At 43.2% G+C, this 23,195-nt stretch overlaps 1 protein-coding gene across 5 annotated transcripts in view; it reads left to right on the top strand.

Moving 5' to 3' along the window:
• DNAH11 (dynein axonemal heavy chain 11) overlaps positions 1-23,195 on the top strand; it is a 302,981-nt gene that overhangs the window by 72,446 nt on the left and 207,340 nt on the right. For all 5 annotated transcript variants that reach the window (XM_066354493.1, XM_066354491.1, XM_066354490.1 and 2 more), the window contains exons 27-30: positions 1,304-1,395; positions 2,717-2,843; positions 13,857-14,006; positions 17,546-17,779. In XM_066354493.1, coding sequence (XP_066210590.1) covers positions 1,304-1,395; positions 2,717-2,843; positions 13,857-14,006; positions 17,546-17,779 — 603 coding nt within the window. The remainder of the gene's footprint in view (positions 1-1,303; positions 1,396-2,716; positions 2,844-13,856; positions 14,007-17,545; positions 17,780-23,195) is intronic.

Genomic DNA, 23,195 nt, shown 5'->3' with positions numbered 1-23,195 from the left:
ACGGGAGAGACAGTCAGACAGACTCCCGCATGCGCCCGACCGGGATCCACCCGGCACGCCCACCAGGGGTGTCGCTCTGCCCACCAGGGGGCAATGCTCTGCCCCTCTGGGGCATCGCTCTGCTGCGACCAGAGCCACTCTAGCGCCTGGGGCAGAGGCCAAGGAGCCATCCCCAGCGCCCAGGCCATCTTTGCTCCAATGGAGCCTTGGCTGCGGGAGGGGAAGAGAGAGACAGAGAGGAAGGAGGGGGGGGTGGAGAAGCAAATGGGCGCTTCTCCTATGTGCCCTGGCCGGGAATCGAACCCGGGTCCCCCTGCACGCCAGGCCGACGCTCTATTGCTGAGCCAACCGGCCAGGGCCAGTACATTTTTTCCGTGAAGGACCAGACAGTCTTAGCCACCACTGCTCCGTGCTGCCGTCAGGGCTTTGAAAGAAAGCACAGACACTTCACAGACGGTGGGTTGGCTGTGCTCCACCAAAACTTTGTCGAGGGGCCCTGAAATTTGAATTTCGTATCATTTTATGTGTTCAAAACATGCTGCTTTAGATTTTTACCCCCACAATCAGTTAAAAATGAAACAATATTCTTAACTTTGGGCCACGCAGAAAGAGGCGGTGGCCAGAGGTGTCCCAGAGGCGGTAGATTGCCAAAGCCCCCCACCTCCTGCAGGAAGCCATGGTAGGTGGGCTCCTCTCCATTGAGTAAAAGACCCAGGAGGGGAAGCCAGTTACAAAGTAACCCAACCGCTTATTTGTTTGTTTGTTTATTTCATAAGAACCACAAAGAACACATTGAGATATATGCGCATGGTAATGATAAATGATTTGAGAGACTTTCAGCAAAGAATAATAGACATTAAATCTTTTCCTCTTCCTAGCTAAGCCAGAACACCCAGAGAGATTCTGTTTTGTAGAACTTTCAAGGAGGAAAGAAGAGATAGTTTCATCTTCATCTCATCTGCATATCTGAATGTGTTCTTTAAGATTCTTCGTTCCCTCTCTTTATTCTTTTTTAATTGTTAGGTTTAGAAAAGAGAAATTTTGTGTGGACCCAAAATGGTGGTAATGTTTGATGAATTTGACAGAAAATGTGTGATTATACTTTGGTTTTGATATCTAGCTAAAAGTTTAAAAGCAAAAGTGAGTAGTTGTGGTGTTAGATGACCTTACCCTTGCTTCCTCCTTGTCGGCTTTTAATTTTTTAATTTTTAATTTAAATTTTGAGTGTTCTTCATTCCCAAAATGTATGACAAATTTAGAAAAGTAATTTCTAATAATGGCTCCATATTGTACTTCCACACAGTCGTTGATGTTCAAGACAGCTGAAATAAAAAATGTTTTAGAAGCAACATGCAGACCTAATCTCTATGAAAAACTTAAAGATTTACAGTACAGGTAAGAATAAAACCATAATATCAATTTGTTATAATTTTATGACATTTCCTTCTAGTGCCTAATTATATTTAATATCATGTTATTACAAGTACAACCTCTAGTAAATTATGTCATCATTTTGCTGATAAGTTGTCTAGTTGCCTTGTATATACTAACTAGTACATGTATTTTGTGAGTTAATGTAGATAAATACAAGCTTTTATTCTTATTGTTTTTGTCATTGTTTTTTTTTGTATATATTTACTGGTTTTTTGTACAGGACAAAACTCATGCATAAGGCAAGGTACGGGGTAGAAGGTAATGCATGGAGCTTTTATCCAAGTATATTTCTGTTTTCCAAAAGGACTATCATAATAGTAAAATTACAATATCTTATTATCAAGAGACTAGACATGACTGATTGGTCAATTCTTTTATCTCCTGCAAGCAATTATTAAGAATCTACTATAGGCCAGGAACTGGGCTTGCACTCAGTTATTTTAAGTCCTTTATTTTGCATATAATTTAATTATCCTAGAAATTACCATTGTAGAACATGTTGGAAGTTTTGAAATCCTGTCCTAAGGGCCACTTGTAATTTTCACATGTAATTCTACAACAGCCAGTGGTTGTAAGAATATTCTGGTAGATCAGGTACTTTGAAAAAGAAGAGCTTTGTGCCCAACTGTGGTCACTTTTTATTGCAAAGTAGAGGAGCTGTATACCTAAAAATATAAATCACATTAGCAAAATTATTTTATCATCCGGAACTTTTTCCTGAGATAACATGGGCCATAAGTTTAAAAGGGTAGGTTTCTCCAGAAGTGAATTATTTTTGTTTAGTCAGTGATCTCTGGGGGGTGAGGGGGACCGGGGTTCTGGGTCATCTCTGCTTGGCTAAGAACGACAAAGTGGAAGTGATTCTGGATCTCAGGACTCCTCTGAATGTCAGGGAGACTGGAAGCCCCATGTGTTCTGTAGACATTCAGTGGGAAAAGGAAGACTTTAAACCAGCTGCATCTTAACTAAGGCACTTTGTGCTCAGGTTGAATGATGCCAAATCTAGTCTTCTCCCTGCTAGTTAGGAGTGTCATTAAGAAAAGTGATGAGTGTCATCAACCTAAGTGTGATCTAAATTAATCCTTAGCTGATGATGTGTGTGTCTCCTCCTTGTCATGACTTGTAATAGATTAGCCACAAGCAAGACGATGGTGTGGAAGACGAGGTACCCGGTAAACTGCTTATTGTGATGGACCGATGAGAGACGGCGAGTTTTATTTTGTTGACGTTTTAATAACTGAAAGGAACAAGACAAACTTAAAAATACTTTTTGCTCATACAGGCTTTCTCTTTGTGAAAAAGCTCTCACCCAATACCTGGAAACCAAGCGCGTGGCTTTCCCACGCTTCTATTTCATCTCGTCCGCAGATTTACTTGACATTCTCTCAAAGGGAGCTCAGCCGAAACAGGTACTTTTTTTTGAAAACTTGATATTATACTCTGTTAGCTAAGGAATGTCACTGTTTCTCTACCGTTGTCAAAATGCTGTCTCCCATGTCACATATGGCAGGAGCTAAAAAAAATCAGAGAAATTTCTTTTTTCTTCTCTTCCAAGTGAAAGGGGGGGAGGTAGAGAGACAGACCCCCGCAAGCACCATGACTGGGATCCACCCGGCAAAGCCCATCTGGGGCTGATGCCCTGTCCATCTGGGGTCATGCTCGCAATGGAGTAATTTTTAGTGCCGGAGGTGGAGGAAGCTCCATGGAGCCATCCTCCGTGCCCAGGGCCGATGTGTTTGAACCAATTGAGCCATGGATGTGGGAGGAGAAGAGAGAGAAAAAGAGAAGGGGGGAAGCAGATAGTCCCTTCTCCTGTGTGCCCCAACCAGGAATTGAACCTGGGACATACACACACTGGGCCAATGCTCTACCACTGAGCCAACCAGCCAGGGCCTACAGTGGAAATTCTTAATGCAGCAACAGAGAGGTTCAGAGTTGGTGCTAATGGAACTAGGAAGGGTCAGTAAGGGGAACAGATGTCAAAGGGATGAAGCTGAGGGCTTTGTAAGAAGTTAATGACGTATATACAATGGAACACTACTCAGCCACGAGAAAAGATGAAATACGTACTGCCATTTGCGACAACATGGACACCTGAAGAATACCATGCTAAACAAAATAACTAAGAAAGCTAAGAACCGTATGACTTCACTCATATGTGGGATGTACAACTGAAACATAGACACAAGCAACACAAGAGAGAAGGGGTGGGGGGGGGCCGAATATTTGGGGATGGAAGACGATGGGACTTTGAGTGGCAGGCCCACAGAGCAGTAGACAGATCACGTGTCATAGAGATAGGCCCCTGGAGTCTATGTAATAGTATTAACTACTGTCACCCCAGTAAATTAAAAAAAAGAAGTTAATAGGAGAAACGTGGGTGCCAACCCCCCCAGAATTCTACCACAAGCTCTGGAGTGCCTGCTGCCTGGTCAGCAGCTGCCCTGGGGGAGTGGGTACTTGGAATGAGGTCATGGCTAGTATCTTCTTTCTTCTCCTTTGACGCCAGAGTAACATTCGTAATCAGCTGGGCTGGTCTTCAGTGCTGTCGGAGGCGGACTGGAATAATTTCTGTCTCATCCTTTTACCTAACGCTTTCATTTCTCCCTAGCTCTACAGAAATAACAAACCACCCATGACAGTATTTAAAGCAAATAAAAGCAATCATTATCTTTTGTACCCCGAGGGCTCGGATCAGAGATGAACTTTGTACAGAACCCAAAGCACTCCTCCCTTTAAACATTGAGAGGCCGTTGTCTCTCGTTATGTCAGTTAGAGTGGTCCCGTCCGTTGGGATCTTGCAGGTGTTACAGCCTCCACGGGCGGTACTCCTGGAGTCGGTTGCATATCGCAGATGGTTCTGAAGCCAAAGGTGGTGCTTTGTTATTGTGGGTTTGTCTCCATGTTCTTTCTCTAGGTGTTCCTTATGCCGTTTTCTTTGGAATATGTGTCTCTTCACAGTGTAGTTTCCTGAATTCTGCTAGTCCTTGGACACAGCATTTAACTTCATTACTTCTTCTCATTCATTACTTCTCTTTGAACCTAAATTCAGTTGGATGGTAATTTTTTTTAAAATTTTTATTTATTTATTTTGTGACAGAGACAGAGTCAGAGAGAGGAACAGACAGGAAGGGAGAGAGGTGAGAGCATCAATTCTTCATTGTGTCACCTTAGTTTTTCATTGATTGATTTCTCATATGTGCCGTAACTGGGGGGCTACAGCAGACTGAGTGAGCCAGCAACCTTGGGGTCCAAGCTGGTGAGCTTTGCTCAAACTAGATGAGCCTGCGCTCAAGCTGACGACCTCGGAGTCTCTTACCTGGGCCCTCCTCATCCCAGTCTGATGCTCTGTCCACTGCGCTACCGCCCGGTCAGGCTGGATGGCAATTCTTGCTGTTGATGATACAAGTACGTGCAGTCTTGCTATTAATAACGAAGTTTGTAGCCAACTTTGGTAACATTTTCAGGGTCACCATTCAAGTACTATTTAGTATTTTCATGCTAACTCCCAGAAGGCCTCTTTAAATAAAATCCCTTTGATTCGATTGACTAGAAACCCAGTATCATTACGTCTCATTTATGTAGCATACAACGATGTTTCGGATGGTTTTAAAAAAATGGTTTTTTGGGGAGTGGGTTTTGTGTTATTTCACTAGCTTAAAACCTAGCAGTACGACCACATTTGTGCTTCTGTAATCTCCTGGGAACATCCTCACGACCAGCAGCTGACCCCTCTGCCAGGGGTGATTATATGAGACGGAGGGTGTCACATTCTATTCCAGGTACATGTTCTTAACGACTTTCAAATGTGAAAGTCTTAAAGTTCTAAATTTTCAGTTTATATGTGTTAGAAGAGAGATGTATAAATCTGTAACTAGAATAACTTCCTTTTCATTATAGTGTTTATGTACAATAAGCATTTGTGTGACTGGTGTATTGGACAGTATTCATTACAGAGAAGACAAATCCGAGACAGTTTTATTTTTCTATGATCAGAAATCCCATGTGTGCTCTGCTGAATCTCTTCACAGAGTAGCAGATCCCTTTGTAACATCTGGGGTAGGTACAGTAACATCCTGATCTCTATTTCTTATTAAAAAGAAAAAAAAAAAAAAGCCAAAAATAGCTCAGCAAGGTCTAGTTTAAAATTCTCATCTCACCTCTGTGTCAAGATTTGCCTTTTGCATAATAAATACTTAATGCTCGCTCCTGCTTCTCTGGCCAGAAGCGACTTATTTCTGCTTCTGTCTTTAACGATAAGCATCCACACACTGGGCTTCTTGTAGAACACAGGTGGAAGTCCTTGGGGGGCCAGGGGGCCTTCCCGAGAGACCTATATTACAGAGCCAACGCTGTCTCAGCTCTTGTAGTTCTTCCCTGGGCAGTGTAATCAGCCATCTGGATGCACCCTCTTCCTCCTTTTCCACATAAGCAGATGTCCAAACAAGGGACACGTCACAAATTCACTTTCTGTAGACACCAGTAGTGTCTATGAGTGATGCTCCAGCTCCTCTCACTTGCTGACGGAGGGCAGAGTTTGGGGGAAGCATCCCTCACCTACCCCATAAGGAGTGAGGAAGAGCCCTAGCATCCTCCTCTGGGCTGATAACTTACAGATATGTAGAAGGCAGCCTTTTCTCCCTTCTCTGCATTACTGTCCATAGCGGGGGCGTATGGAGGTAGATGATGACAAGGGGTTGAGATGTGTCCTACCACGCCCTGGAGGGACTAACTTGTCCTAAACCCCATTCACTGTCTTCAGAAGAGGCACACGCCCAGTTCCTCTTTGCCTTTAGTTGAATCTTAGAGGAACAGATCAGTCAACATGTGCATGTCGCCAGTTCTCTTTACCTCTTCTCAGATAATAATAATAATAATAATAATAATAATAATAATAGTAATATAATAATAATAATAGAATGCCTCATGACCTAGCCAGACAACATGTCTCACAGGTCTGTGCATCCCTGGTGCTTTATTTTTTCATTAGTCTTCCTAAGTTACAGGATGAGTTTTATTTATTTATTTTTTTTATTTTTTGAAGCTGGAAACGGGGAGAGACAGTCAGACAGACTCCCGCATGCGCCCGACCGGGATCCACCCGGCACTCCCACCAGGGGCGATGCTCTGCCTACCAGGGGGTGATGCTCTGCCCCTCCGGGGCATCGCTCTGCCGCGACCAGAGCCACTCTAGCGCCTGGGGCAGAGGCCAAGGAGCCATCCCCAGCGCCCGGGCCATCTTTGCTCCAATTGAGCCTTGGCTGCGGGAGGGGAGGAGAGAGACAGAGAGGAAGGAGAGGTGGGGGTGGAGAAGCAAATGGGCGCTTCTCCTATGTGCACTGGCCGGGAATCAAACCCGGGTCTCCCGCACGCCAGGCCGACGCTCTGCCACTGAGCCAACCGGCCAGGGCCGAGTTTTATTTTTTTAAACAAACTTTAAAGATGTATCTTTTAGAGCATCTTTTTTTTTTTTTAATTTCCACAGCTTCATTTCATTATTTTAGAGTGTTATCTTCTTAACATCAGCGAGACCCTCTGGTAATAGTCCGCTCACCCGCTTCATTCCTATCGTTTTAACCCTAAGTTCTAAATTCCCAAATCTCAGGCACATGGCTCAGCACTAAGACTAGTACCAATCCTTAAAGAGTGACTAAGTAGTAGAAGACATTCAAAAGACTTTAAATGATGAAGCTGAATATTTAAAATCACAGCACAGAAATCTCCCAAACGGCTCGCGCCCAGGCCGACGAGGGCCGGCAGCAGGGCTGTCCACACTGTGCTAATAAAAGGACGTGGGTATTTCTGCTCACCAGCTGAAGGGCTTCAACCATGTGACTACCGTCCATATGTGGTTGACAGTTCTCCTGACCCGCCAGCTTTAAAAAAAAAATTAGATTTGTGATATTTCTGAAAATTTGAGATACGTATTATTTCAAATTGTGTTCAAAATAGGATTTTGTTGAGGTCTTTCTGCTACAGTAAACTTGCAACAATTTAAATTCACATAAAGTGGTATTACACAGTTTCTAAAGGTCCATAAGGAAAAAAAACTGCTTAGCCGCCTCTGTGGTGCACGTAAACACCCAGGAGTGAGTTGTTGGGGTGGCAGCTAGGGAAGGTGGTAAGGGCCATTCCAGTCGTCTAGGGCCACCGTCAACTTCTTTCCCAGAAAATGGCTCCGCGGAGTCAAGGTGCATTCTGAATTCTTGGTCACTTACCACGGAATAGTTCGTGCTTTTGGCAATTGTGCCCAGTAGCCTGGCCTCGCCACGCTCTTTTATCTTCCTTTCCAACGTCAGAATCAGTTTCAGACCACCAGACACAAGTTTTCCGCCTCTGCCTTTTGTGCTAACATTCCTGAATGTGATCCCAGTAGTGTGACCGAGATAGCGTGGCAACTGCAGCTTGTGGAATAACAATGTCGTGTCCCCCGGAAAAGATACCCTTTGTGGACAGATAACTCATGTTGACATCTTGTGAATGACTTGAATTCTTTAGATGCCCCCCTCCTCCACCCGCCGCACTCGATTTGAGAGTGTTGGCTAAAGTGAGAGTGTCTGCAGTTCATTGTAGAATTGGTTTAGCCTGGACTTTCAGCCAGGGAGGTCTGATAGTACTTCCACCTCCAGTCTCGTAAGCAGCAATTCCCAAGTGAAGATACGTGGGTTGGAACGCCAGAGTGATGAAGTCAGTGTGTCTAGAATGCCTTTGGTGGTGATCAGCTGTTGGTAAGCTACTTTAAGGGCAAGTTTTAAAGATTTTCTTCTCCCAGAATTCCCTCTGACCTTGCGATGACATGGATTATCTAAAGCAGTGGTAGTCAACCTGGTCCCTGCCGCCCACTAGTGGGCGTTCCAGCTTTCATGGTGCATGGTAGCGGAGCGACCAAAGTATAAATAAAAAGATAGATTTAACTATAGTCAGTTGTTTTATAAATATTTATTCTGCTGAACTTAGTGAAAATCCGACATAAAGTACTTGGTAAGTAATTATTATTATGTGTTTTAACTCTCTGTAACTCTGCTTTATAAATTTTATAAAGTAAAGTTACTTCCCTACTTTATAAATCACCATTACTGTGGAACCGGTGGGCGGTTAGAAAATGTTACTACTAACAGATTCTGTAGTGGGTGGGGGTAGGTATAAAAAGGGTGACTGCCCCTGATTTAAAGGATGGTGGATATAGGCACTGCTTAACCTCAGTGGTCAAACGTCATTGGGCGATGCCTGTGGAAATGCAAACTTAAATAGTTATGAGCAACTGGTCTCAAGTCGCACATGATTCAATATTAACATTCTTTGATTTCTCCCCCCCTTTTATAAAAACATCCGTTTGTATTTTTCAGGTGAGCTGTGCAGTGGTGAGAGTCAGACGGAGCAGTAGGAGTTGCCTCTTTGTGCCCTCCGGGCTGTCGCGGAGTGCCTTAAAATAGCTGGCAACTTTCTCTAGTCAAGATGCTTTTAGCCACCGATTCCTAATGACTCGAAAGATCTTTTTGTCCTAGAAGAGTTACACAGTTTTCTCTCCCCCTCACCTACATGGTGATCAGCGAAAGCTTCTCCATGATGGAGCAATATTAAAAAAAGACAAACTTTCAATGTGGTCAGCTGCATTTCTGTTGTCTGATGGTGTCCCCATGAGCACGTGTTCAGCTATTAAACAATGAAAATGTGGCAACTGACTGAATTTTTTTTTTTTTTTTTTACAGGGACAGAGAGAGAGAGTCAGAGAGAGGAATAGGTAGGAACAGACAGACAGAAACGGAGAGAGATGAGAAGCATCAATCATCAGTTTTTTTGTTGCGACACCTTAGTTGTTCATTGATTGCTTTCTCATATGTGCCTTGACCGCGGGCCTTCAGCAGACTGAGTAACCCCCTACTCGAACCAGTGACCTTGGGTCCAAGCTGGTGAGCTTGTTGCTCAAGCCAGATGAGCCCGCGCTCAAGCTGGTGACCTTGAGATCTCAAACCTGGGTCCTTCCACATCCCAGTCCGACGCTCTATCCATTGTGCCACTGCCTGGTCAGGCACAAACTGAATTTTTAATGTCAGTAAATTTTAACTAGTCTATATTTAAAAGATGATGTTTGATTCAGCTATTGGAAAGCGTGTTTGGAACTACTTGGATGTGTGAATCTGCTTTGCAAATGTTTGTTTTATGAAATCTAAATACAGATCAAGTATTGCTGATGAAAAATAATAATGCTATAAATATAAAACACATACCTGATTTCAAAAACTTACTCCGGAAAGAAGAATGTAAAATATCTCACTAATAATTTTTGTATTCCATGTTGACGTGAATACATTTTAGGTATACTAGGTCAAATAAAATACATTAAAGTTAATGTGACCTGTTTCTTCCCACTTGTTTTCCTGTGGCTACTAGAAAGCCAGTGCTGTGGAAATTGAGGCCACAGTGCATCTTCTACAATGACGTGATCGAGTGTATATATACTCAGAAATGTTTAACGTCTGCATCGAGAAATGTCCCTCAGTGGCATCGGCCCAAATCTACGTAAGAAGAAACCTGCCAGCCTGTCTTTGGAGAAACCCCCCAGACTGCAGCGATGAGACAGATGGCACTACATGGGCACCTCTATCAGACTGCGAATACTGGCATTTGGAAAAGTGCTTGTGAGAAATGGGCTTAATAGTAGGTGAGAAAGAGCAGCGCTGGCTCGTAGAGAGGCGAGTCCCTAAGACCGCACGTTCCCACAGGCACTGTCTGTCTAGACAGCGCTTCCCCTGGGTTCTCTTCCTGATGGAGTGGGAGACTCTCGGCCTCTGGATTTCAGGCATTGGGATGACGGTGCTCCGCACTCATTCACAGCGTCACACCTTCTCTAACAAGGTTGAGTCATCAGACCATTAAGAGGAAAAAGACTCGGGCCTGACCTGTGGTGGCGCAGTGGATGAAGCATCGACCTGGGAACACTGAGGTCGCTGGTTCAAAACCCTGCACTTGTCTGGTCAGGGCATGTATGGGAGTTGATGCTTCCTGCTCCTCCCCTCTTTCTCTCTCTCTCTCTCTCTCTCTCTCTCTCTCTCTCTCACACACACACACACACACACTCTCCTCTCTAAAATGAATAAGTAAATTAAAAAAAAAAAAAAAAAAAAAGAAAAAAGGCTCAAGATGCAAGGTTAACTGATGCCATGCAGGAACAAGTGAGTTTTAGTTGAAATAAAAATCAATAAAAAATTCCTGCTCTTTTTAGAGAAGGAGAGAGCTGGCGAGCTATTAGCTGCCGCAGGTGGAGGAAGGGGTTGCCCTTGAGTTTAGGGGGGTGGGGCTGAGGACGGAATAGGGACAACAGGAAATGGTCACAGAAGGTGGTCATGGTTGGGGCTTTCTTGCCATTGTCTCCGCTTACCTTCCACTGAGCAGCAAGAACTCGATGCTGCTTACCTCACTGTAGTTTGTCATAGAGATCGCCAAGGAAGAGCAGCTCTTCTGGACAGAATTGAGGAATATGTCATATTTTAAACAGATGTCTTTGTGTAAAGGCTGCTTGACACCCAAAGGACTTAGGCATGTAGGTGTGTGACAAGAAAATAGACACTCTGGATATAAACGAAATAGGCCATAAATTATATATCCAGTGGGAGTTATCTTTGATTATCCTCGCAAAATAGTTACTATAAAATTTGCCGCAAATTGTATAACAGTGTATGTTTTTTGTGTGGGATTAAAATACAGTATCACTTTAATGCTTTGAGATCCAAATGTGACATCGCACATGTGCGCATCCTGCCACCCAGGAGGTTGAGGCCTTGCTGTGGAATCAGGGACTGCTGGTCCTGGCCTTTGCTTGCTGTCTGTCACTGGTAGATAGATGCCACCTAATTTGCTGTAAACTGTACCGCGAGGGAACAATATTTCACTTTTCGCCACTAACCTTTTAGAAACCTCCTTAAGAGATCAATGAAGTTCCTGACTCTGTTATGAATTGAAGTGTTCAAATCCACTCTGTTTCTCTAGTGAGATAAGAAGAGGGACCTATGAGGCATTTGCTATTATGTATTTGTTTTCATTGTCTATAATAGCAGGTCTTTCCAAACACCGCTCTAGGAAGAAGGAATTTTAATTTTGTGCTAACAAATACATTAGAAATGGAACACGTTAGGAGACAACAGGGTCCACATGAGTTTAAAAACCAGTCCTATTCTCTCAAAAGCTTTACACGGAGGACAGAACTGTGAAAACGTCCGACCTGAGACAGGCCCAGTAGACGCACGGGAGACCTGTCAGCCATGGGGTTTGCATCTCCCGATCGCTGGCTGAGTGAGTACAGGCAGAGAAATTCTTTTGAAACTATTTTCTCACCCCCACAATAATGTGTGAGGGTGTCTGATGGTTGAAGTTTCATTTATCCTACAGCTTTTCACCTGAATGTTCCTATATTTAGGTCCATTACCCAGTAGAAGCCATTAGACATCCGTGTACTTCCTGGCCACTTCAGCCGTGACAGTGAATTGTGATTGTTGGAGATACTCTCTGTGTGTCAGTGTCCTGGGGTAATGGACAGGGATGGGGAAGGGTCTGGTAGCACCAGCAGCGACCACCAGCCCCTCCTCTGGGTAGGTTAAAGGTAAATGGGAATCTCAGAAACTCATCTATTTCATACGCAGAAGATGATTTTCTGTAACACTGAAACCGCAAATACAGCCCAAATGTTAAGGCTAAGATTAAATCAAAGATTAAATCACCCATAAAAAGTTTCTTACCGATATTGGTATTGGTTACACAGGGAATTTAGGCTGGTTGCTTTTGTTCCTAGAAGCTGCTATTGGAATAGTTGCCAAGTCCGCTCAAACCATGTTTTAAGAAAAACTCATTACAGGGATGGCACCTATATGCTGGCAAATGCTGTATAGCTTTTAAACCATCTTCTGGTTATCAGACCTCTTTACATTTTCTATTGAGATAAAATTCATATAATAGGAAATTAACCATTTTGAAGTGTATGACTCAGCGGCATTTTGTATATTCACGGTGTTGTGCAACCATTACCTCTGTATAGTTTTAAAACATTTTCATCATCCCACAGTGAAGCCCCATACCCATCAAGCAGTCACTCTGTAGTCCATCCAACCCTACCCACCATCAGCCTACCTTGCTTCTATGGGTTTACGTGCTCTGGACATTTTATGTAAGTGGAATCATACAGTATGTGGGCTTTTTGTGACTGGCTGCTTTTATTTAGCACGAGTTCAAGGCTATGGACCATGTTGTGGCACGCATCAGTACTTCGTGCCTTTCTATGGCTGAATAATATGCCATTGTATGGATATGGCACAATTGATTTGTCCATTTATCCATCAGTGGACATTTGGTACTGGTTCTACATCTTGGCTTCTGTGAATAATTCTGCACTTATGTACAAACATTTGAGGACCTGTTTTCAGTTATTTTGGGTAGGTACCGAGGAGCGGAATTGCCGGATCATCTGGTAATTCTGTGTTTAAGTTTCTAAGGAACCGCCAAGCTGTTTTCCACCCAGCAGCTTTTATTCGCACCATATGTGAGGAGGGACCTCTTTTTCCCACTCCCGATACTTCCTCTGGTTTCATTCTTTGCCTTTTACTCAGTCCAGCCCAGGGCGGGTAGCACAGTCTACTTAATTGAGAGTCCTTGTGAGTTTGCCTACAGAAGGCATTATTTCCATGCTGATCCTTCCGGGTGGAGAAACTTGTCCTGGTCAATGCTACCATGGCTGGATGGATACGTATTGCTCATTCTGCTGTTGGGAGGCCAGGCAGGCTTTAGTCTCCAAACTGGCCTCTAGCAGAACAAATGCTCATTGTTGTTTTTTTAATTTGGTTTGTTTTATGTCTCTGGTAGCTTGGAACCTGCATAACATTCAATAAGCTATTGTTCAGGGGTTTCTTCAAAGATCCTACAACTTAGGGTGTAAAGGTAATGTTCCAGGAGAATTTGAACTTTGTAGATGTAACTTGCACTCAGAGATGTAAAATTTAACTGCCCCTTACTTTGAGCGGTGCCAGCTGGATGCAGTCACCTAATATTTTCACATCAACGTCCTTATCAATAAAGCTGGGCAAATCCCTCTCACCTTTCTTATGTACCAGTTGTGCTGCGGCGTTCATCTGAGTTATCAAAGGGAGCATGCAGCATGGGACCCAACACAAGAGGGAGGTTGTATCTGACTTACTTTTTCATTTCAGGTATTTTAACACAGCTTTTTAAAAATAACATAAGATTTTTTAGTATGCCTAGCTACTTCTCCACCATGGTCATTTCAAACTCTGGAATTTAAGAAGTGATTATTTTGCAGAACATCATTTGGAGACGGTGCTGTAACTCTATATAAAGTTTTGTGACATCATCACTAGCTCGCCAGACTACTTCTCCAGTAAGAAATGCTCTGATCTTTCCTAATCACGTTGTCTTAGGTAACACGCCACCTCGCCAAACTCTTCGACAGCATCGCACACCTGCGGTTCGAAGACGATCAGGATGTTTCTGCCCACCGTGCAATTGGCATGTGCAGCAAAGAGAAGGAATACGTCCCATTCCCAGCCGAGTGTGACTGCACCGGCCACGTAAGATTGGATAATGATGTCTTCTATGCTGGAGGAGGATTTTCGGGATAACTTTTTTTTTTTTTTTTTTTCTTTTTTTTTTCTGAAGCTGGAAACAGGGAGAGACAGTCAGACAGACTCCCGCATGCGCCCGACCGGGATCCACCCGGCATGCCCACCATGGGGCGATGCTCTGCCCATCCTGGGCATCACCATGTTGTGACCATAGCCACTCTAGCGCCTGGGGCAGAGGCCAAGGAGCCATCCCCAGCGCCCGGGCCATCTTTGCTCCAATGGAGCCTTGGCTGCGGGAGGGGAAGAGAGAGACAGAGAGGAAAGCACGGCGGAGGGGTGGAGAAGCAAATGGGCGCTTCTCCTATGTGCCCTGGCCGGGAATCGAACCCGGGTCCTCCGCACGCTAGGCCGACACTCTACTGCTGAGCCAACCAGCCAGGGCCCGGGATAACTTTTAAAGGTTGAATTGAACAAGAAAGAAATGAGCTCCTGTCCAATCAGTGTCTGGTTAGTTTTGTGCCCAGAGTTTCCTGAGGACCTCTGTCCAGTGTGACAGGGCTCCCCTGCCAAGCTTCCGGGCTCTGCCCACCAGGCTGCAATACCCCACAGGGACTCAGAGATGCTGGACAGGAGGGACTGTCACAGATGGAATGAGCGGACCCCAGAGTTAGAATCAAATGCAGCCCAGTGACAGTGCCTCCCGCAAAGCGTATTGTCACCACTAGTCAGAGGGTACAGGGGTGAGGGCGGGGCAGCGCCTCGCAGTAAAGAATTTTTTTTTTTTTTAATAATTTTATTTTTTTAATGGGGTGACATCAATAAATCAGGATACATATATTCAAAGATAACAAGTCCAGGTTATCTTGTCGTTCAATTATGTTGCATACCCACCACCCAAAGTCAGATTGTCCTCTGTCACCTTCTATCTTGTTTTCTTTGTGCCCCTCCCCACCCCCTTTCCCTCTCCCATTCCCCCCTCCCCCCCGTAACCACCACACTCCTATCAATGTCTCCCAGTCTCACCATTATGTCCCACCCACGTATGGAACAATACAGTTCCTGGTCTTTTCCGATTTACTTATTTCGCTTCGTATCATGTTATCAAGATCCCACAAGAATGTTTTAAGGAGGCTTGTGGTTCAGGATTCTGATGTGAATGTTGTCAGTGGCTGCTCGTCAATTAAGTGGATGGAGCCTCCCGAGCTGATGTCACGTCCTCTAGTTACCGTGGCACACAGTTTAAGTGAGCATAGTCGCTTCTGCCCCAGACCTGTGCCTGGAGAGTATTCTCAACAGTGGTCTGCAAGAATGGCTCATTGTGATTGATGAGAGAGCTCTTGGTGTTTTCAGTTGATTTAGGGGAATTGCATCTCTTTATGGTGAAGCTCAGAGAGTTTGGGTTAATCCACGGAGTAACTGAGCAGTGTCCTCTATTACAGAACCATTCGGGTTGAGGCCGGGGTGTGCCGTAAAGTGTCCCTGGCAGAAATGTGCTGGCCGTTTTTTTTTTTTTTTAAAACAGGGGTTTTCTTTATTCCTCTCTGCTGCTTTTTAATATTGTAGCAGAAATATCCTGCCAAATGAAGAGGAAGCAGATGGTGGAATAGTTTGATTAAAATATAGTTTTTGATCTCTTGGGCTCTTTAGGATATTATTACAATGATTAGAAAAAGTCACCATAAACTATCGTGACAAAAGCGTGTTGCAGCCTGCCGCCTCCCCAGCAGACTGCTAGCCGACTGGCCCAGTGCCCAGGAGGAGGACAGTCCAGTTGACGGATGTGGTCACTAGCAGGAGCCCTTGATGCTGACATTTTCCCCAGTGTTCCAATTTATTCTGTATAAGCAACGTGTGCTAGATACTTCTGAGCGTATACCGCATTTATCCTTATAATTGCCTTTATTTTATAAAAAGATGCTGTTCCTTTAGGTCCTTTTCCCCCTGCACTTTTATAATAGTTTCTTCCCAATTTAGACTATTTCTATTTCATTTGACTAGTGTTTATTGAATGCCTACTATGTTCCAGAGGCTGGGTTAGGCTTTTGGGGACCCAGAAATAAGTGAGACAACGGCCCCTGTCTTTGAGAAGCTCTTAGCCTCACTGAAGAAATGGATCTACAAATAACTAGTGACAGCGGGGAGTGGTAGTAGTTGTTCGAGAGGGTTGGGCAGAAGCTGAGGAAATACCAGGAAGGGCGGGGCCGAGCAAGGACCTCAACAGAGCTTAGTTCTCAGACCACACTAAGTTGCTGCTGTTGGCCAATTCACCTGAGCATGAACCGATATAGCGACTTCTCTGTGTGTTTCATCTTCCCAAATGGGCTGGGAAGCTCTTGAGAACAGGTGGCCACGTTGAGGACATAGATGCCAGAGTATCTGGGAGCTTCTCAAATGATGTCTGACTCACTGAGGGTGCTTGTAGCTTGGTGCCCTCAGGAGTTGGGCTCAGTGACTTAGGACAGTGATTCGATCAGAGCCCCTGAACATGTATGTGCAGGGCCATGTGCACAGAGCCCAGCCCTGAAGTCAGAGGAGAAGGCTCTCAGGACGTGGGGGGCCAGTTCCAGGGTGGTGCTTCTAGTTTCTCTCCATAGGGAAGACTGTGAGCTCATTGACTACACCTCCCTGCTGCCCTGAGCTCCCGAGAAAGAGGTTCTGGGGACGGTGCAGCTGCCATCACCACAGAGGCAGAGAAAGAAGTCAGCTGTGGCGTCTTCAATCTCCCGTGTGGTTCTTGGAGTTTCTTTTATGATGTCATTTTTTTTTATTAGTGTGATTAGTTTGCAAACTATCCTTTTTGTTATATACTATCATCCCATGGAAACCCACAAGGATACATATAACAAAACCTATTTGACTAGGATGGAAAACTGGCTGACATCTATTTGCAGGAGCAAAATGAACTTTAATTTCAAAAAGGAAGATTAATTTTCGCAAGTCAGCAGTTGTCCTGTGTCTCATTCCCTCCTGCTGTCTAATTTTTGACAAGTGTGAAGAGAACCGGTAGGGAACGTAATTAAGATACTTGCTGAAAACACCTTGTCTTAATGCTAAGAACTATGAAAATTTTAGAGAACCATTTTCAGTAGTTTTAAATTTTATCCAAACGTATGTTTTAAAAATAAATCTCCCTTATCCCCCCCCAGCTCTGGAATATTATTCTAGCACATGACTCTCTCGTTGTCTATGACGTTTGGTTTTTCAAAACGCTGTGTATTACTAGGGGGATTTTAGTCTAGACCCCCCTTGTCTTCAAATCTGAAATATGGAGAATCACAAACGCCTCCTGTAGGGTTTGGCAACTTATTAGCCAGCTCATGGGTGAAATAAGATGAGTAATATCTCTGGGAATAGACAGGTTCAGGTAGGAAAGACGCTTCATCCGCCAGGTGTTTGCCTTCTCCTTTGAGTTACTGCTCTTCTGGGTTTCTCCAAGGGTTTGCAATACACCCGGCTGAGGCCTCACTCTCTGTGCGGCCTTTGGGCCCGTAAGAGGAAAGAGTTACCCCTCTTCCACAGCAGAACATTTCCATTTCCTTCAAAAGGTGGAGACGTGGCTTCTGCAACTTGAGCAGACCATGCAAGAAACAGTGCGACATTCTATCACGGAAGCGATCCTGGCCTATGAGGAAAAAGCTAGGGAACGGTGGATTTTCGACTTCCCGGCTCAAGTTGCACTAACCAGCTCACAAATCTGGTGGACTACAGATGTGGGCATAGCCTTCAGCAGGCTGGAGGAAGGCTATGAAACGGCCCTAAAGGATTTCCATAAAAAACAGGTATTTTATAGATAGATGATTTTGAGACTTTTAAAGGGATTTGAAGAGGTAAGTGCCATTCATTCATTCATGAATTCGTTCATTCGTCATGCAGGGAGTGTCCTCTGTGTGCATGGCACTGTGCTAAGATCTTAGCAATCAGTTGTTTAAACTTTTTATTTTCTACCTTTGTGTTATTCTTCTAGCTTTCTACGTGGGTTTCAAAAATGTCCATGGTGGCCATTATCCCCCAGGCGCTAGTATGTCACTCATACGTGGACACTTTGTGTCTTTTCTTCCATGTCAGACTCCACCTCGGTTGATCTGATACTTATTAGAGAAGGGGTGCAATTCCACTCGGTGCCATTTGGCTGAGGAAGCTTAGTTACACTTTTACAGGCACAAAGCACTGAGAGGATGAGTTAAATTGCGACAAATTCTATTATACTTACAAAACATTACTTTCTGGTTAGTTAACTTACTGATATTTGTGCTCTTACTGTAACTATTTTCATTACCTATTGAAATAAGGATATTTAAAAATACTTAGTTAAAATTATATTCTCTTCAATTTCAGCTATTTTCAATCACTGCTCCAAGTCCAGTGTTTTAACAAACATATTTCTACTTAATCTATTCCAATCTCTAATGCTATTTGACCCTCCTTTGCCTCCAATTTAACATTTTGTTGGTGATAATTAGAATATTTTATGGCTTAAAATAATAAATATTTTAGAAATATTTATATCAGCTTTATTGTTTTCAATTTCTTGATTTATTTATTGTTAAGGATAAAGAACATCCAGATACAAAGGGAAAGGAAAGTCATTTTTTGAAGCAAACTTTTAGCACTAATTGAAATACTTGACAGGCCAGCCAATAGAGGCCTCGATACAGTTTCCAGTTTTGCGATTGATAGTGACGCGCATGTTAGGAAAGGTCATGTTTGAATACTGTTAAGCTGTAGTTTGGTTCATAAGAAATATGTGCATTTAAGTTGAAATCCCTTTGATTATTTTTCTCTTTAAAAATGGATGCAACCATCTGCTGGAGTTTGTTTTTAATTAAAATCACTCTTGGTAATACTGTGAGCAGTTTTTTTTTAGATGAAATTCCTTTGAAATAGCTTAATTTTAAAACTGAGATTCGAGTTGGCTATAACTGATGAACTGCTTGAACTCTGAACTAGTAATTTCTTTCCTTAGTTCTCACTTCCAAATTGTAGTGAGGTAAAGAATCTAAGATAATTATTTAAAACTGATCCTGGCTGGTTGGCTCAGTGATTGAGTGTCAGCCTGGCACGTAGAAGTGCTGGGTTTGATTCCTGGTTAGGGCACATAGGAGAAGCAACCATCTGCTTCTGCAACCCCCTTCTCTTTCTCTCTCTTTCTCTCTAACCTGCAGCCATGGCTCGAATGGTTTGAGTAAGCTGGCCCTGGGCACTGAGGACGGCTTCATGGCCTCTGCCTCAGGCTCTAAACTACAATAGCTTGGTTGTGGAGCAACAGAGCAGCAGGGCCCAGATGGGCAGAGCATCGCCCCCTAGTGGGCTTGTCGGGTGGATCCTTGTCAGGGTGCATGCAGGAGTCTGTCTCTCTGCCTCCCCACCTCTCACCCTTTCACTTAATTAAAAATAAATAAATAGATAAAACTATTGTTCCCCTAGTTCTATTGTGATTTTATGTTAGATAATGGTGGGATTAAAAGCAAAATTATTGCATTTTGGATATGTGTTCTTCCCTCACCAGAGTCTTTGAAAATATGACAAATATAATAAATTTAAATGATGAGATTTGAAGGTTCCTTGGCAAAAGTGTTGTATTTTGGAGGCTTGAGACCTGGTAAAAAAGCTTTCCCACTCTTCCTTTATCACTGAGCTATGTGAAAATCATCAAAAAAAGAGACAGAAGCATTTGGACTTTAAAAAATTAATAGCTAGTGTGCTGTGACATTATCCAGAGTATTTTTAATAAGATACAGATTAGCAACATAAAACTTTTCTCATTAACCATCCATCATCCTCCGCCATAAACATCCAGATATATTATACATATAAGAAGGAAACTTTCATTTTGCTGTGTGGAGGCAATATCTTGACTTCACTTTTAGTCACCAATTAAATAATTCTTTGAAAAAAAAATTGAATACAATGTTGATACTGTTTTTATCTTGTCCTGACCCTATTACCTGAGTAAGGGAGCCTGTGACTTCTGCAGCTCCCAGCATATACTGAACGTGAATATGTATTTATTGCCTTTATAGAAAGTGTGATTTGATAGCCACATACTTCACAGTATAGCAGAATCTTACAAAATCCTGAGCCGAGCACAAACTACCTCTCCTCTCATCAAAAGTTTTATTGAGCCTGACCAGGATAGAGTGTTGGACTGGGATGCAGAGGACCCAGGTTTGAAACCCCGAGGTCGCCAGCTTGAGCATGGGATCACCAGCTTGAGGGTGGGGCTGCTGGCTTGAGTGTGGAATCATAGACATGACTCCATGGTAGCTGGCTTGAAGCCCAAGGTCACTGGCTTGAGCCCGAAGGTCACTGGCTTGAAGCCCAAGGTCACTGGCTTGAGCCCAAAACCGCTGACTTGAGCAAGGGGTCACTTGCTCTCCTGTGCCCTCTGGATCAAGGCACATATGAGAAAGGAATCAATGAACAAGCAATCAACGAACAGCTAAGATGCTGCAATGAAGAATTGATGCTTCTCATTTCTCTTCCTTCCCATCTGTCCTTATCTTTCCCTCCCTCTGACTCTGTCTCTGTCAAAATTAAAAAAAAAAAATGTATTGAATGACAAGTCAGTTATATAAGAAAGTTCATATTTTTCCGGGAAATACTGGACCACATAATTTGAGAAATGACTGGAAGTTAGATAACAGATAACATGGCAATGCTCTAGGCTAACTAAGAGAAGAGAAAAATCCCTCTTTAAACATAAAAAAGGAAGCTGTTGCAGCAATAATCCAATTTTGTCCCAGTGTAATTTCCAGAAGAATTGCAAACTCAGATTCAATAAATGTAAAAAACACCTTGAGTTCATGATCAGTGATAAGAATTAAATGTAGAAGAGATGGGCAGTTGGAACCACCAGTTCTGTCTCCTTTATTTGTTCTCAGGAAATGAGCCCTGAGAAATTCTTCATAAACAAAGTGAGCTATTTATTAAGGACTTCTGCCATTACTAAATCTTGACTTAAGAGCAAGGGTTGGCCAACTTTTTCTCTGAAGGATCAAAGAGTAAATATAAATATATATTTTAATATCTATGGGCCATACAGTTTCTTTTATACCTACTCCTCTTTGCAGTTGTAGGAAAGAAGCCATAGGCAATTTTCAAATGAATAGGCACGGCTGGGTTCCAATAAAACTTTATTTATAAAAATGGGCAGTGGGCCAAATTTGGCTCATGGCCTGTAGTTTGCCAACCAAGTTCTAGAAATGGAGGCAGAATAGATCCTGAGGTATGTCAAGATCCCTATAATGAGAAAAAGGGATTTACTACTCATATATGCCATGAGTCCAATCTGATTGATTCATCCTAAGAGTTGGTTCTTTGAACTGACCAATAACACCAACAAAAAGATTTGCAGTTCAGAGGACAAAGCAAAACAACGAAAGGGTAGGGAAAGAAAATATAACCTCCATGAGAGAGATCTTTCAAAGGCTGTATAAAACTGCTTGTGATTTAAGTTGAAACTCTAAATGAATGATTTTTCTGTGAACAGTTTCTAAAATTGATTCAAAATGAGGTGGGACACTTGAGTAGACCAGTAACTACAGAAATAATTCAAATGGTAATCAGGGTAGTTAAAGATGCATGCCCCCTAAATACAACCCTGTTCCAGTGGTTTTGTCAGACATTTAAAGCACAGAAAAATGCCATGTTATTTCAACGGTTAGAGTGCAGAAAAAGATGGAGAAGATTTTTTTTACTCCTTTTATACAGTTCTAATAACCTTGATAGAAAAAGAAGTCAATGATAGAATACAGAAGAAAACTCTTTTGGCCACTCTCACGAATTAGCATGCCCTTTTTGGGTCTGGATTTTTCACTTAACACTGTTGGGAGGCAGTCCCTTGTGGGTTTCATTTTTGTCTATCTTTTGAGCAGAGGGAGTGCCTGCCTTTGTTCTAGACTATTTTTGTGTGGATGTTTGTATAGCGTGCATCCCTGCAAGACAGAGGCACTGTCTCTCCCCAGGGCAAAGGTCAGGTGTGCTTACTGTCTCTTATAAGAGATTTGGGTCCCCTAAACCAGTGGTCCCCAACCTTTTTTGGGCCACGGATCGGTTTAATGTCAGAAAATATTTTCATGGACCGGCCTTTAGGGTGGGACAGATAAATGTATCACGTGACTGAGAAGACAAGCGTCAAGAGTGAGTCTTAGACAGATGTAACAGAGGGAATCTGGTCATTTTTAAAAAATAAAACATCATTCAGACTTAAATATAAATAAAACGGAAATAATGTAAGTTAGTTATTCTTTCTCTGTGGACCGGTACCGATCCGCGGCCTGGGGTTTGGGGACCACTGCCCTAAACTCAGGGACCCTGTCCTGTAACACAGCTGACTGTGTTATATGTAAGCATCATACGGCTCTTTTCAGGTTATCCTTTGAAAGTGAAGGTCAGGACTGGTGCAAATGCTGGTCCTCTGCTATTACTCAATGCTATTGCTGTGACTAATGAGCTGTCTTGTGTCTGAGACCCAGGAGTCTTTCTGTCTTCTGCCAGCATCCTTGAATCTGTGACAGGCCCACTTAGCATGCAAGTAGAGCAAAGTCTGCGACCCTCTCCAGTTCTCAGCAAACATGTTTTGGGGAGTCATTTATATTGTTGCATTTATTAGGAGTTCAATCTTTTTTATTGCTTAGTACTCCATTGTATAGAAATACATCACACTTTGTTTATTCATTCTGTTAATTGACATTTGAGTTTATAGTTGGGGGCTATTATTTCCAAAGCTGCTTGAAATATTCTCGTATAAATCTTTCTGTGGACAGGTCTTTGCATTTCTCCTGGGTAAATACCTGAAAGTGAAGTGGCTGGATCATAGGGAAAGTATACATTTAACCGTTTAAGAAACTGCCAGGATGTGAGGGTGATCTGGCTGCGACTTCTGTGACCCCCATGGATCTCCAGGGTTGATTCGACTGATCTGGCTGGCTAGGCGGGTGTCCCCTTCCTCCCTCACTGGTCCATGAGTGTCCCTCCTGAAGCTGTGCACTCAGGCGAAGAGGACGACCTTCCCCGATAGAGGAGAGGACCATTTTTCCATCAAGGGTATATGAGTAGATGCGCTCCCCTGCTAGAGCCTCTAAACAAGCTCTCAGGAAACTGCCAAACAGGTCTCCACTGTAACATTCCCATCGACAATGTGACAGATTCTAATGGCTTCATATCCTGGCCGGTATTGGGAGTTACCAGTCTTTA

The sequence above is a fragment of the Saccopteryx leptura genome, chromosome 12 (genome assembly GCF_036850995.1).
Source record: "Saccopteryx leptura isolate mSacLep1 chromosome 12, mSacLep1_pri_phased_curated, whole genome shotgun sequence".
NCBI lineage: Eukaryota > Metazoa > Chordata > Mammalia > Chiroptera > Emballonuridae > Saccopteryx > Saccopteryx leptura.
This window is presented reverse-complemented; position numbering and strand designations above follow the sequence as displayed.